We start from the raw sequence: 16624 nt of genomic DNA on the forward strand, positions 1-16624 counted from the left end.
AGTGTGAATCTGTATTCAGATAACCTAGTGATTCAGATGCAAGCTTCAAAATCTGAGGGTATATTTATCACAAATAACTTGAAAATCAATGCCCAATATAACCACTTTGGCACAATGTTCAGAGTTGATTAAATGCATAACCTATGACCCAGCAATTCCACTCCGAGAGGTACACCCCTGAAATGCACTCACATGTTCACTAAAAGACATGCATAAGAATGTTCACAGTGGCACTCTTCATAAGATCCAAAGGCTGGAAATGACCCTCCCATATAATAACAAATTTAACCGGTTTTTGTCCCTGGCTCCTAGAGATAACCTCTAGACCTCGGAATTTCCCGAGTAATATGTGTTCTTGTGATTGATAGTAGTCCCTGACCATCCCTGAATTTATGCTAATGAGATGACTCTGATGAGGGCTGGCTGTGCCAGAAAGCCAGGCCACTTGATTACAGATTGCTTTGAGCAAGGCGATAGCAGCCAGGGCGCGGAGCGGGAGCCGGAGGGTAAGTTCAACCCCAGGGACAGTGATGTGATTCACTCCATGGCGCCTAGGTAATGAGACCTCAAAAAAAAACCCTGGGCCTCGAAGCTCAGGTGAGCTCCCGTGGTTGCTAAGCATACATCAATGTGCCAGGAAGGTGACATGGCCTAAGGACCGATCTGGTATTCTATTGTATGAATATACCACAATTCATTAGTCTATTTTATCGTAATGGAAATTTGGGTTGTATATATAAAGCAATTCTGATACTACCTACTTGGAGTTAGGTCACATAGCAATGAGAACGATCAAATAACAATACACAACAATATGGATGAATCTCATGAACATAATGTTGAGCAAAGGGTGCACACCAGAGGTGTACATATCACACAGTTCTATCAGACAAAGCTCGGTGCCAGCACGTCGTGTCTGGGAGGGAAGGCAGGAGGCATCACATTGGGGTGAGGGGCAACTGAAAGAGGCCTCCTGGGACACAGGTCCTGTTCCGTACCTGCACCTGGGTGCAGGTGACACAGGTATGTTCACTTCATGAAAAGTCACCGAGCTGTATACTTCTAATTTGTGCATTTCTATGTATGGAGATTACCCTACTGTAACATTTATATTAAAAACAAAATTGATGCCTGTCTGGCTATGTCCCCAGAGATTACATCTAGATAGGCATCACCCTCTGATTTAGCACGTGCAGGTTTTCATTACGTTAAATACTATTTCCCAGCACTCATGAAAGAGATGTAAATATGTCACTGTCATTTGATCCTAGAATTAGACAGGGATATGTAGCTCTAGAAAGCCTACTGGAATATCTTTTTAAATATATTGAGGTAGAAGAACTAGGGATTGCATAAAGATACAATCTATGTAACTTAGAACTCATATATAACATATATATATTTTTTAAAAAGGCAGCCACCTTTCCTTTCTTCCTCAGAAATGTCGTGAATTTTCTGGTTCACGAACTCAGCGTAGGACGCGGCGTACCACACCTGCAAGAACCAAGCGTATTGTCAGGCGCTGAGGGCCACCACCAGGTGCTCTCTGGGAGCTTAACTTCTCAAATACTTCTCCTGCTCATACGAAACAATGCGGGCCTTTCCACAGCCCGTGGAGAGCAGCTCACAGCAACAACACATCCCACTGTGCCCAACCCCTCCAACTCCAGTCGGCAGATGGGCACTCAGGAAGTTCATCTGCCAAGACACACAGCGTGTTTTCATTTGCCTTTTTTTTTAAAAAATTGTTTTTGTTATTAGAACGACTTCACAAGAGGTGATATTCATGTCTCTTCATCTAAATAAAACACAGCCTCTCCTGATGTTTTTATCTGTATTTAAACACGGGTTTTCACACAGCTGTCATCACAGCGGCTCCCGCCCCCACCAGTCCCAAAGGCTCTAACCCAGGGCCTCCAGATGCTGCCCCGCCCTTCCTGGTCTCTTCCTGCATCTGCTCCATGTCTGGCTCTTCTTTCCCTCCCTGACTTCTAAATACTGGTGTTTCTCAAAGCTTAGTCCAAGTTCAGGGCCTTCTTCATTTTTACAAAGGTGGTCATATCCATTTCCAACCAATTCTATGCTAATAACTCCCAAATCAGTATCTCTATCCTCGACCCTCCCTGTTCCCTCCACGTACATTCTATCGCCTACTTGGTATTTCGGATGTTTCACAAACAGCTCCAACTTAACGTGCCCAGAACTGAATTCAAGATGCTCCCCAACTCCCCTACTAACCACTGCTTACCTTCCCCATTTCAATAAACATACCACCTTCCACCCAACTGCTCAGACTTGAAACCCAAGAGGTATCTTGGACTTCTGTTTCCTTCTGTAATCCTTTAGCAAAAACTGTCGATTGCTCGGATGTTCTTCATCTGTTTCTGCCACTAGATTCATGCCAATGAGCCTCCTCTTTTCTACTCTTGCTCCCTCCAGCCCATTCTCCACACAGAAGCTAGAGTGGTTTTCTTAAAACACCGTCAGATTCCGCCATTCCCGTGCTTAAAAGCCAGCAACAGCTTCTTGTTTGGTGACAAACCTGACATGCTTGGCAGCCTCCTAAGGGCACACAGTCTGGTCCTACCTTGCTAAGCAATCCCAGCTCTCATCACTCTACTTCACTGTTTCTTCAACCAAGAGGCCCGTGGTCAGTTCCTCAAACATGCCAGTTCTTTCCCACCCCAACCTTCACTTGCCCTTGCTGCTTCACCACTGGGAATGCTGGATTCTTTTCTTCACCATCCACTAACCCTGCTCCACCGCTGGCCCCTTCTTGTTAGCTAGTTCTCGGCCTAATTATCTCTTCAGCAAGGCCCTCCCTCTCCAGCGATCTAAACTGGTCCCGTTCCTACTATTTGCTTCTTTTGCACCATTTGTTTCCTTCCTAATGCTCACCACTATTTGATATCATTTGCTTATTTATATCCTTTGCCCATCCTCCTCCCTCCCTCCCTCCCCCATCTAGAATACAAGTTTCCTAACACAGAGAACCATCCACCTTTTCCCCGTGTCTGAAACCAGTAGGAGTTCCGTGTATTAATCCTTAAATGAATGAATCATACATCATTGTTATGGAACATTATTTTAGCAATATGAAAATATTAATTTTGAGAGACTTCATTTTTAACTGCGGATACTATTCCACAAAGTCTGTATTCTAAAATGTACTTAGCCATGACCCTGTGGTTGGATTTTTAGGTGATTGTGGTTTTGCTGTTATAAATTCGGGGGGTGGGGGGGAGTAGGGAAAGCATTAATTAATCACAATTCCTAGCAGAGCCCCCACTGAGGCAGCTCCGTACCTTCAGTTCCTGCTTGGGTTCCACGTTCTTTATTGTTGTGTAATACACGTGATGGCCATACTGGTAAGCCACCAGGTTCTGCTCCAGGTGGTTCTGGGCTGGACGCACAAACATCATCCAGTTACAAAGGGTCTCATCAGACAACTCAAACCATAGGTCTTCATGCAAGTCCCTGTCTTTTCTGTCCCCTTTATCAAGGGAAACCTGCAACCGAAGAGAAAGTTTAAAGCCACACCAAACAACAAAAGTAAAATCTTCAATAGGCTCTGCATTCGCATCATAATAATAAAAGATTAAACCATATGTCCCGATTCTCCCCTTTGCATAGCTCCTGGAATTGTGTCTTGCCAAATATAAAAGGGAAAGGATACTTCCAAAGACCCACCTATAGGAGAATGACCTGGCAAAACCTCAAAGTTAACAACCTGATTGTATAGTTTCTGATGATGTTTTATCATTAACACATCAAAAAATGGTACAAATAAGCCAGAAAATGCAAGCAAAATACTCGCCATTTCATTACAACTGGCTTTCATTTGGGATTCAACTGCATTCATTTATAATGTTCAGCCTGTATTTCTCTTTATAAAGGAATATTCTTTCTTAGAGATCTAGAGCATTTACCAAAAAACACCTCCCCATAACAGCACCTAATTTCTCAAAACACACACCCCAAATATTTTTCCTTCCCACTGCCCTTTCTTAGCTCTCCAGAGTGGCTCTCAAAGAGGCAGTCACCAAGGGGTTAAACAGAAGCAAAAGCATCAAATGTAAAAAAAAAAAAAGATCAGTATAAATATACTTTAACATACAGTGAGCTATTCTTTAGCAAAAAGATTCCACATCAGTTTCAAAAATTGAAAAGTGATTTTCTTGAAAACACTCTTGGTACTTAGATACCTCTTTTCTGCCAAGGGCCATTTGGATATTTGTAACCTCATTCGCAGGTCATACAATATTATCAACTTAAAAATTAGCCTGCTCTATTTGGTCAAACATTTAATTAACTCACCCCTACTGCCTGGGCAGGGCCAGACCAAAGGATTTTTCGGGCTTTATACGGCCCGAGGGCTGTATGTTCCCCACCCCTGGTTTACACAATCCTCTGTGTTCTAATCATTTTGCGGGGGAGGTGTTAGAGCACCTGTTATGGGCTGAATTATGTGCCGCCCCCCCCACCCCCGCCGCCAAAAACAAACAAAAAAAACTTCATATGTTGTAGATCTAATTCCCAAGAGCTCAGAATGTGACTATATTTGTCAACAGGGCTTTTAAAGAGGCGGTTATGTTTAAGTGGGGTCATTAGAGTGGGTCCTAATCCAACCTGACGGGTGTCCTTACAAGAAGAGATCAGGACACACAGAGAGAGACACCAGGGCAGCCTTCCAGGGAGAGATGACCAGAGAGGCAGCAAGAAGGCGGCCTCTACACGTCAGAGAGGAGCCTCAGAGGAAAGCAACCCCCCAAAACCTTGATCTTGGCCTTCTAGCCTCCAGAACTGTGAGAAAATACCTTTCCATCATTTAACTGGTGTTTTGTTTTGCAGCTCTAGCCAACTAATACAGCCCCTAACACCGATACCTTTCAGAGCTGTTCATGTCCTGCCTTAGCAATTAACTGCAATGAAACTGGGTTAGGAGACTCAGTAGGAAAATGTGTGCCCTTTAAAAGTAATGAGAACAAGAGTGAACTAAGAATAAAGCATAGCTTACCTTTAGGTGAATATAACAGTCTTTCAGCTCGGACTCCCTGACAAGGGGTCCCTCCACGGGGCCAAACTGGGTGCGCTTAGGGATGCGCCTTTTGGAGAACACACCTCCAAGGAACCGGTCAATGTAGAGGACCAGGGGGAGGCTGGCTCTGGCTCTGGTGAGCACGGGACGGTTCGGGATGGGGTGCAAGGGGCCGTGCTTCGGGCACACTGAGGAGTGTGCATTGTTACACTCCTCACACCCTGCAACAAACAGAAAACCCGCAAGTCAGATCTTTCAACATGACTTGATCTCAGGTAAAAAGTTCTAAGCTGAGCCCTGGCCGGGTAGCACAGTTGGTTAGAGCATCGTCCTGATACGCCAAAGCTGCACGTTCGATCCACGGTCAGGGCACATACAGAAATCAACCAATCCATAATAATAAAAGCCTAATATGCAAATCGACCCAACGGCCGAACAGCGGACGACCTTCCAGACAACCTTCCGGATGAAGCCGGGGCTGCGAAGGCCTACTCTTGTACAAATTTCATGCATTGGGCCTCTAGTAGATGCACAGAGGTGGAACAACAGGTCAATGTTTCTCTTTCTCTCTCTCTTTTGCTCTCCCTTTCTCTCTCTCCCTCCCCCCCTAAAAAAATCAATTAAAAAGTTCTAAGCTGAAAAACCCCCAAGTTTTCAGACCAAAATTCAATTAACTCCTATAATTACAATACCCATTCAATTGTAATATATTAGCTTTCATTGGCCAATAAAATCCTGAACTTCTCCTCTAAAATCAGGCAGAATCAGCTACGCCTGCCAAAAATAATATGCAGACCGTGGCTGTGACTTATTTCTCTACTGGTATTAATTCCAATAGTGGCCACTAAATTTACAAATCAATTATAATATGTCTGAAAAGAAAAAAAGAAGAGCTTATTAGGCTAAATGTTATAAAATCTGATGAGATGGAAAAGGTGAACTTTATAGTGTATAAATTATGTCTCAATAAAGCTGTTAAAAAGAAAACCTGACAATACTAGTTAATCAATTTTTTCAAAAGAAATTATAGAAATCTCATTGTCTGGGAACGAAAACAGAGAGCGTACTGTGCAGTTTGAGAGTTCAATGCGCTCCGTGAAGGTAATGCTTAAATGAATGAATTTAACACCCCAGCCTTCATTTACCTGGGTGGCACAATCGGACCCACCCGGAGAGGACGCGCTGGCTCATTCTCCGAGTGATCAGTTTGCACTAAGCATCCGCACTCACTGCCTCTCTCCCCGTAGCACCCATCTGTCAGCTAACCGTCGGAATGATGTATATATAGCCACTGGACCACACAGAGATCACACTCACGGCCCTTAGCTAATTTAATTAGCCCATCATATTTTACCAACTCTGGCTGTGTGATGATCTGGCTTAGGAAATAGGAATTTCCAATTTCAATAATTCTCCAATAGTGAAGAGTTACTTTATATGAATGTCTATAAGAGAAAGTGACTTTATGCGTATTTTGACTAAGGAGTGGCCTTGAAAACACATGCATTCAAGGAAAAACACACGAGGTGGTTCTCTGTTGGACATGAAGGTGAACTCTGGCCCCATGCAAACGGGCTTTACCACCATCACACGGAAGGTCCGGGGAGAAATCTGGGGAGCCTGGCCAGTGTGGCTCAGTGGTTGAGTGTCAACCTATGTACCAGGAGGTCAGGGTCCAATTTCCGGTCAGAGCACATGTCCAAGTTGAGGATCAATGCCCTGAAGCAGGGAGCACAGTCCACACAGGAAGCCTCACTCATGAGAACTCGCTGGTACTCACATAAGTCGTGCGGGTCAAAGGGCCGAGGGGGATCCGGTTCCCAGTCATCCAGGTCTGTGTCTTCACCATCTTCCTCCTCCTCTTCCTCTGAGTCCTCATCCTCATCCTCATCCTCTTCCTCTTTGGCCTCCAGTCTACTCATAGGGTTCTGCAGAGTGGCCAGAGGGTCCGAGCCGTCCACACTCTCGATGGAAGGTAACACCTGGTTATGCACCGGCAACGAGGCCTGGACAAAGTCACATGACAAAGTTAGCACACGTCCCCTTGTAGTTACTGTAGACATGGACACACGTGACATTCAGGTAGTGGGAGCAGGTATTCTTCACACTAGCCCCCTCCAAGGCCCTGGAAAAGTGATTTCCATCCATCGGCTGTAAACAGAGTCTGCCCTCATTTTTGCTGTTTCTGCCCCACATCCGGGCAAGCTGATGAGAAGTCCCAGGTGCTCCCTCCTTTGACACTGGCAGGAGTTTCAAACCCCACCAGCACCTGACCATGTGCTCTCGAACCCTCCATCTCGACAAAACCCTGAGCCATTCCTTACTCCCTCCAGCCATTTCCAACCTACTGGAGAGGCCTGCTGTCTCCCCTGGGACTGCAAGGATGTGAGCAGCAGACCTTTTCATAGCCTTGTGGTATGTGTGTGGTATCATCAGTCTTGACCTCTGAACTCAGTTTTGGGTGGGGGTCCCTCCTGCCTTTTCAGGGCAGCCACAGCACGGTAGGTAATGATTTTACCTACCTTCCACCACTCACTTCTCAAACTAAGCACACGGTGCAACCTGCAGTTGGTAAAATTCCATGGTGAGCAGCTCTCCTCCTACCCCTCAGAGAGGCTGATGTCTTAAGAATGAAAGTGGTTTCTATGTGTTTTAGCGTGCTAAAGTCGGTCTTTTGCAAATAAGGGGAGGTTTGGGTCATGTGTTGGGTTAAGGCAGCCGTGGGCAAACTACAGCCTGCGGGCCGGATCCAGCCAGTTTGAAATGAATAAAACTAAAAAAAAAAAAAAGACCGTACCCTTTTATGTAATGATGTTTACTTTGAATTTATATTAGTTCACACAAACACTCAATCCATGCTTTTGTTCCGGCCCTCCGGTCCAGTTTAAGAACCCATTGTGGCCCTCGAGTCAAAAAGTTTGCCCACCCCTCGGTTAAGGCCACCTTACCAAATCTGCTGGCAGAACATAAAAGGTCCCTCAGAGAGTTTTCTCACCTAAATGAGTGCCATGGGTTACAGACCACCCAGATTCCTCTTACCCAATCTTATTTCTCCTGCCCAACTAGTCCCAATTAACCCTAAGTTACACTCAAGCCATGTCCCCTTACAATTTAATAGATACAGCAAGGCCCTAGCTGGTTTGGCTCAGTGGATAGAGCATGGGTCCTCGGACAGAAGGGTCCCGGGTTCCATTCCGGTCAAGGGCACGAACCTCAATTGCAGGCTCAATCCCCAGCCCGGGATTCTGTGGAAGGCAACCAATCGATGTGTCTCTCACATCAATGTTTCTCTCTGTGTGTTTCTCCCCCTCCCTCCCATTCTCTTTAAAAAAATTAATGGGAGAATATCCTCGGGTGAGGGTAAATAAATAAATAAATAAATAAATACAGGAAGTTCTTTTTGAATGTCTACTCCCTTTTTCTTTATCTCCCCACCTGGTGTTTTCCTCACCCAGAATGCTCTTCCTGCACCAATCTTCTAAAGCAGACATCACGTTCCAGTTTCTCAATGACCCATCCTGACGCTCTAGCCCTCCCTGACTTCTCTGCTCTGACCTCCTGTGGCACCTGGAGGCACAGAATCCCATCCACGTCACCCAGCCTCTGCTCCCCAGTCAGCCCCTCCCAGGGCAGCCGGACCCCGCTGGAGAGTTCAATGATGGTCCCTGTGGCGTGGAGATGTCCCTGTCCGTATCTCCCATGCATTGGTCGGGCCCTACATCTTCCCTCTCCAGACACCTGAAGACAGTTCTTCAACTACATCACAACCAAAACCTCTAATCCATTCACATGGCCGAACTTCCAGCCCCCTCTGCATCCTGCTGTCTTCATGGGCTCCCCGGTGGACTCCATATCTGTCTGAATGTAGCATTAGCATTTATGACGGCCTCTCTTCCCCTGCTGACCCATCTCACATTTGCAGATCATTAAATGCCCAGGCCCCTCTTCCCTCTCAGAGAGCTATTAATCCACTTCTCTCCTCCTCAGAACTTAAACAGCTGATTTTCACTCAAATGAGAGGATTCTGCATTTCTCTCCAGTCAATTTCCTTTTATTGCTTGTTCTGTCCTTCCAGTCTGCCAAGATCTTTTAGAAGCTAGATTCTGACCTCTCACACATTGGCAAGCCCCATAGCTTCGTAGCCACTGCCAAACACCACCTACTTTTCAATGCTATGCGTTTTCCTGCGAGTCCACCTTGACTCTCCAACTGCCGCTCAGGGAAGAAGAGCGCACGGGCTTTGGCGTCAGACAGATGGGGATTAAAATCCTGGCCCCCTACTTGCAATGTAACAAACTACTCTGAACCTCAGCTTCCTTATCTGTAAAATGGACATAGCAATAAACCTACACCAATAGGTTCTGAGGACTAAATGAAACAATAATACATATGAGGCTAGTAGTAAAGTGTCTGGCATTTAGTAAGTGCTTAATATTAATAATCATATATTATTATCATAAATTCTGTAAGGACTGAGATAACATTATATGTAAAAGACTGCTGAACATTATATGTTCAATGAAGATTACTTTGTGAAAATATATCGGCCCCGTGGGAAATGACACCAGTCCCTGTAGGCACCTAAAGGAACTGGGCTGCTGGTCACAGAAACACCCGTGGTTGGTTAGTTGTGCACCAAGTCCAAGAGCTTCCTAAACTCTGTAACGAGGAAGTTCTGCGATTGTTTACAGAGCCTGATGCTATGGCAGTCAAACCTCAGAGAGAAGGCAAGAGAGGGTGGGTGTAAGGGGGAGAGATCAACCGAAGGTCTTGTATGCATACATATAAGCATAACCAATGGACACAGACACTGGGGGGGTGAGGGCATGAGTGGAGGGGGTTGGGGGACAATGGGGGAATAAGGACACATATGTAATACCTTAATCAATAAAGAAATAATTAATTAATTAATTAATTTTTAAAAAGATCATTGCCCAATGTTTAAAATACTCAGGCTCGCCCAGCCGGTGTAGCTCAGTGGATTGAGCATCATCCCATGGACCAAGAGGTCCCAGGTTCAATTCCCAGTGAGGGCACATGCCTGGGTTGCAGGCTTGATCCCCAGTAGGGGGTGTGCAGCAGGCAACTGATTGGTATGCCTGTCTCATCGCTGATGTTTAGATCTCTCTCTCCTCCCTTCCTCTCTGAAATCAACAAAAATATTTTTAAAAGTAAAAAATAAAATAAAATACTCAGGCTCCAGAAAGCAGATAAAAATCAGTTACCTCCAACAGTGCCTGCCTGTTTTAACATGCATGCCTGTAACCCAGGAGCCCCGACTCCTACATGGCATCCCACCTCTGCAGCTCAGAGCCTTCTAGAAGCTTTACGTGGGAGGACAGCATGCTGGGGGCTGCTTCAGCTTCGGCTTCCATAAAAGCAGAAGGAAATACCCGCCGAGTGAAGCCTGAACAAGGAAAAGAGCAGGGACTCCTGTCTGGCAGCAGGACTGCGTTTGCTGCCTCCCCTCGCAGCCGCCCCTGGTCCTCCAGCAAAGCTGCTGCGTTCCCACTTGTTATCTCAGAGCACAGTTTCAATGTCGCCCTTTATTCTAAGCACTTAAATTTTATGCCTGTGTTAGTGATGAATGTTATCACACACTGAACAAACCAAAGCATATATCCACCTCTGCTCCTCATAAATTCTTTATATCTCTGCAGAGCCAACCTCAAAGAATGAATTCAGCAATTCAGAGGCGTTCCAGTGGAGCGGAGATGTATTTCCCCCGCAGATGCTGCTAGAAAGACTGTGGTTGGGCAAGGTTACCGCTGGCTTCTCGCCACTGCTGAGAAAGCTGACATTAAAATAGTACCAGCAACCTTCTCCTCCCCCGCGCTGAGCTCCCCTAAAAGACTGTGGCAAAGAAAAGGCCCGACACTTCAGCATTATCTGGAAAGACTGATGTTAAAGCAGAGGTTGAACGCACAGCAGAATCGTGCAAACTACTGCTAAAAAGGGATGAAAATGGTCCATGACAATCATTGCTAGGGACCTACTGTCTATTTCCAGAAAGCATAGACCTCAAGACACAGTAGGCAAGTATTATAAATTTGTTCAATTAATTATTCAACCTGGCCAGTGGTTGAGTGTTGACCTAGGAACCAGGAGGTCACTTCGATTCTGCACGTCGGGTTGTGGGCTCAATCCCCAGCAGGGGCCGTGCAGGAGGCAGCTGATCAATGATTCTCATCATTGATGTTTCTATCTCTCCCTCAACCTTCCTCTCTCTGAAATCAATTTAAAAAAAACAACGTTTTTTAAAAACTAATTCAAATTCAACTGACACTTACTGGGAGCTAGGCATGTTTTTAAATTCCTTTGAGGCCAGGTAACATTACTACATCGCTCCTAAGTGGCAGAGATGAAATTCAGATTCTGACTCTGCTTTTTCCGCTACATGACAATGGCCCCTACGGAGCAACAGAGGAGGTGAGCCTCACATACACTTGAATCCCAGAGCCACCAGGCACCCACCCCTGCTCCAGAGACAACAGCCAGGAGGCAAGGTCGAGTGGCAATTATACTCACAGAAAAAGTATTCAACACAAAAGTATTTTAATCCTGTGCATTTTGTCACCCACAATAAAACACGGGAGGTAGGAGGAAAAAGAATTTGTTAAACATATTGGTGCACGTTCTCCGTCCCACTTAATGCCTCGCTCTGTAATTACCTCTGAAACTATGTAATGCGGTTCAGGAGGCAATTTATGGGAGGAGTGAAATAGGAAGCCACACTGGACAGCAGCAAACGCAACAGAAGGCTTCTGGTCCCTCCCGAGACCGATGACCAGGCAGCATATTTCCTCCTCAGCGTGTGGGGAGTCGCACATGCTCATTTTCAGAAACAAAGAAGAGACTGTGCTTCCGGGTCTAGAGACCGCAGGTGTCTGCTTAGGAAGGAGGGAAGACACATGTGAAACAGGCTTCAGCCCTAGCCGGTTTGGCTCAGTGGATAGAGCGTCGGCCTGTGGACTAAAGGGTCCCAGGTTCGATTCCGGTCAAGGGTACAGGCCCGGGTTGGGGGCTCAATTTCCACCCCCCTCCCCCAGTAGGGGGCGCGCAGGAGGCAGCCAATCAATGATTCTCATCATTGATGTTTCTATCTATCTCTCTCCCTTCCTCTCTGAAATCAATAAAAAAAATATATTTTAAAAAAAGAAAGAAAAAGGCTTCAAATGGGTTTTGCCACCACTGAAAATAGGAACCTTTTTGCTAAGGGGGGGGTTTGGGGGGGAGGGAGCATTTATCATCTGTGTTAAATGCTCACCCAACTCTCTATCCGGAATTTATCCAGGTCACAGAATAAGCTGACAATCAATGAGGTGTTATAGCCAGGAATAAAAACCGTGAGGGTTGAAAGGAAGCTGTAATAAAGAAAGATGCTAGGCCCACGGTTACACTTCCTTGTGATGTCATTGTTCACAGAGCTATCTGAGCCCAACCTGCCTTTTGTACAGAACATGAAACAGATTGTTTCTGGAGATTGAAGAAGATGAAGGGCCCTTTGAGGTGCAAATGGCAACACAATTTCTAATTAAAATATGCCTTAATAGTAAAACAACAGAATACCATTTTGCATATCAGATTGGCAAAATATTAAAAGAACGGAAGGGTGTGTGGTAATGGGCAGTCTCATATATTGTTGGTAGGAATGTAAATTTTTTCACCTTCTGAAAAGCTGTTTAGGGCATCTTGTCAAAATAACTTTCCCACCTATAGTGAAAAATTTTAAACATATGTCAAATAGAGAGAATAGTATAATACACCTCACACACCCAACACTCGGCTTCAAGTATCAACTCACGGCTAACCTTATTTCAACTGCTCTCCCAGGCATTTTCTCCCTCACTAGATTATTTGGAAGCAAACCTCGGGCATTGTTCATTTTCATCTGTAAATAGTTCTGTAGATAAGTCTACAGAAAAATAACTTTTAATTTTATATATTAGCATATCTAAAAAGTTCATCATTCCTTAATATCATCAAATACCACTTAGTGTTAGGATTTCCCCAGTGGTCTCATTTTTTTTTTTTTTACAACTGGTTTGTCCAAAATCTCCTTTAATCTGTAAATCTCCATTCCTCTTCTTTTCCTTTGCAATTGTGGAAGAAAGTAGGCCTTTTGCCTGACAGTTTCCCACAGTATGGACTTCGCTGACCACATCCTTGTGTGTCTCTGAACTTGTTCTATTTTGTCTACCAGGCTTCCTATAAGCTGGTAGCAGAACCCAGAGACTCAATCAGATTCAGGCTCAATTTGGGGAGAGGAATACTTCATATGAAATGAAGTAGAAGGTACACAACAGCAGGAGGCCTATAATGAATGGTTCTCTCTTTTTCATGATATTAACAATGTTCAGAGGGTCAGGTTGATCCATCCGTTATAAAGTGCCTCGTCAGCTTTTTCCTGATGGTTTCAGACTATTGTTAATGATCACTGCCTAGGTCCATATTTCATTAAAGATGAAAAATGGTGATATTCTAAGCCAGGCCTCCCCTCTTTATTTATTAGTTGGAATGCTTCTAAAAAGATATTTCCCTCATCAAGTAATTGTTTACCTGAGTACATTCAGGGAGAAAGGTGGTATTCTTTCTGGTCATTTACCAGTTTCCTGAATAATGAATGTAGTGGTCCCTTAGCATCCTCAAAAAGTGACCAGTGCGTTATTGCTTTTAATATCGCTATGAGCTTATGGGTTTTAAATATATTTAATGTATTTCAATCTATTCTATTTGTTTTCCTTTTAAAAAAATATTTTAAATATATTTGTATTGATTTCAGAGAGGAAGGGAGAGGGAGAGAAAGATAGAAACATCAATGATGAGAGAGGATCATCAGTCAGCTGCCTCCTGCATGGCCCCCACTGGGGATCAAGCCTACAACCCAGGAGGTCACAGTTCAATTCTGGTTGGGGCACATGCCTGGGTTTGGGGCTTGATCCCCAGTAGGGGGAGTGTAGGAGGCATCGATGGGTGATATTTTCTCATCCTTGATGTTTCTCTCTCTCCCTTTCCCTTCCTCTCTCTGAAATAAATAAAAACATTTTTTTTAAAGTTCAAAAGCAGAAAGTGCTTATCAATTGAGAATGTACTTAATAATCACTCCAGACACTCAGTGGTGTGGCTAAGTTAATCATACTACCTGACATGAAAATAAAACTATTTGGAGTAAGAATGACAACATCTAGCTCCTGCACCTTCTTTATCACTTTCACATTCTGGAGGAAAGCAAGGAAATCCCTCAAAGTCAAAAAGGCTATATTAGAAATAAGGATGAAAGGAAAGAAATGTTTTAAAGGATAACCAAAAAGAATCTCAGTTTTTCAGAAGCTAGAATGATGAAGGCTGCCATCAACTTTACTTTCCTATATAAGAAGCAAACATTCAAGAGAATACACAGAGGGTTGGGGAACATTCCAGGGAATGGTAACATTCATAATATTATCCCAAACAACAAAGAGGCAAAAAGGAACTCATTACCTGCTGAGTTGTAGCATCCTGCTGGACATAAGCTACCTGGCTGGGGTCTGTAAACAGAGTCTAGACAAAAAAAAACAACAACACATTTATCAATAGATCTTTAGACAGCTCGCCTACACAGAAAAAATTATCCTATTGCTAAGCACCAATTGGTGGGAGAGTTAACTCCCTTATAGTTAGTAATAATCCTTCATTAATAAAGAAGATAACGATAGTAATCTTACATTTAGCTAAAGCCTTTCATTCAGATGGCACCAAAGAGGCTGTGTAGGCTAACCATCTCAACTGGCTAACATACTTCAACATTTTACTCGTCAGCAAAGCCTCTCTTGAGGCTGAATGTCACGGCTAATTTAAAAGGCCTGTCATGAAAACATAAAAGACACGCCATGAGCGGGGGTGCATTCACTCACACTTAACACTGTGAACCACAAGGAGTAGGCCTACAATTAAATGAAAATAATAAACATACATAAAAATATAGAAGAGTACTGCACATGCAGGCATGGCAACTCTTTCAAATATAAAATGCACACATTATCAGAAGAGCAGAAGAAAAATAAACTGAATTTAATGTTCCATAGATTTTTTTTTTTTTTTCAGAAAAGCCAGTAAAATCACAATTTAAAAGAAAGTTCTCATGAACACATAATTTATGTCATGATGCAGCAAAGCTGATTACGGAAGAAAAATCTTCAAAATTATTTTAGCCCAGGGCACCACAGAAAACCTCCAGTCCAGAAAAATATTCTTTCCCCTAAAACTTTTAAAAGACTTTAATTTGCCCAAGCCTTGAGCAAACCTACGGGAATAAGAACTATGGCTACGTTTTGATTGCAAAAGAATGTAAAAGAGAGTTTCAGCCAGTGCCAGATTCTTAAATCTGACATTAAAAAATTAACAGAATTCAAACTTTGGGGTGGGGGGGGGGCAATGGGAAGATGAGGACACATATGTAATATCTTAATCAATAACGAAAAAAAAGGAATTCAGACATTTGGTAATAAACTAAAAGCTGGACACAGAACAGTCTTTACATAAACTATGTGATCATATTTTATTTTATTTTATTTTATTTTGTGTGTGTGTGTGTGTGTGTGATCTTATTTTAATACAGTTAGGGGACTATGCCTAAGCAGAGGCATTCCAAAACTATCATCTCAATGTTTGGCAATGTCATGTTTATACCAATTTGAAAGGTATCAATTAGTAGGCTTCATTTCTTCTTGGAAATGACTTGAGCCTTCTGGTTAAATATTGCACATAAGGGCAAATTTTTATTACCAGGATCCTACGATAAAAGCATGGAACTTAATTTTTTTAATATGCTTAAAAGTGCTTTGTCCAGTGTAAAAAAGTGCTAACAAGAGAAATGAATAGTTATATACTGGGGAGTATTTGTGTCATACATTTGGAGACTAATACCCCAAGCCACTGGCAAAAAAACAAACAAAAAACCTATAATTTACAGCTTTTACCTTCGCTCTATTACAGTCCTGCAAATCGGTAATGAATTACTAATAAATAGCAGTTAATAAGCTAGAGGGACCTTTGCTTATACATTTAACTACAACTCTGTATGTTTTCCCTGGCCCATCTTTGATTAAGCTATGCAGAACTAAACGCCATTTTTGGCCGGCTTGTTGATACTTAGGAAAAGTAACATGTTGATCTAGTCCATGATCACTGGGGAGAAGAATTGATACAAGCCCGGCGCTCTAACTCAGCGGCTTTCAACCATGTGCCGCAAGGATTTTTAAAACGTGCAATACCTGACTACATAGTCAGGGTTACTGGCCTCTTTTCCCTTAGATTGTCAAATTAAAAAATAACAACAGACAACACCACAATAGCTGTCTGGTGTGGGTGCCCTGTCTTGAACTATAAATATATAGGTCATATAATAGAGTTGCATCTTACTGGTCATATTGCATAATAAGGTTATGTCTGATTGGTTAATTCTTTGTGCCAGAAATCCTTCCATACAAGTATAGGCACCTGATTTTTTAAAAAGTCACTCTGGAGCAAAAAGGGTAGGTAATTATTATTGTTGTTGTTATTTTTTGGTAAATCAATCAAAAATATACCTATTTTTGGGTCAGATCG

The 16624-nt window shown here is 43.3% G+C and overlaps 1 protein-coding gene across 1 annotated transcript in view; it reads right to left on the bottom strand.

Moving 5' to 3' along the window:
* PRDM10 (PR/SET domain 10) overlaps positions 1 to 16624 on the bottom strand; it is a 79526-nt gene that overhangs the window by 29535 nt on the left and 33367 nt on the right. The window contains exons 4-8 of the mRNA XM_006098874.3: positions 14519 to 14578; positions 6819 to 7044; positions 5018 to 5259; positions 3306 to 3509; positions 1422 to 1494 (exon numbers count right to left, since the gene is read on the bottom strand). Coding sequence (XP_006098936.1) covers positions 1422 to 1494; positions 3306 to 3509; positions 5018 to 5259; positions 6819 to 7044; positions 14519 to 14578 — 805 coding nt within the window. The remainder of the gene's footprint in view (positions 1 to 1421; positions 1495 to 3305; positions 3510 to 5017; positions 5260 to 6818; positions 7045 to 14518; positions 14579 to 16624) is intronic.

This window comes from Myotis lucifugus, unplaced genomic scaffold (genome assembly GCF_000147115.1).
Source record: "Myotis lucifugus unplaced genomic scaffold, Myoluc2.0 scaffold_250, whole genome shotgun sequence".
Lineage (NCBI taxonomy): Eukaryota > Metazoa > Chordata > Mammalia > Chiroptera > Vespertilionidae > Myotis > Myotis lucifugus.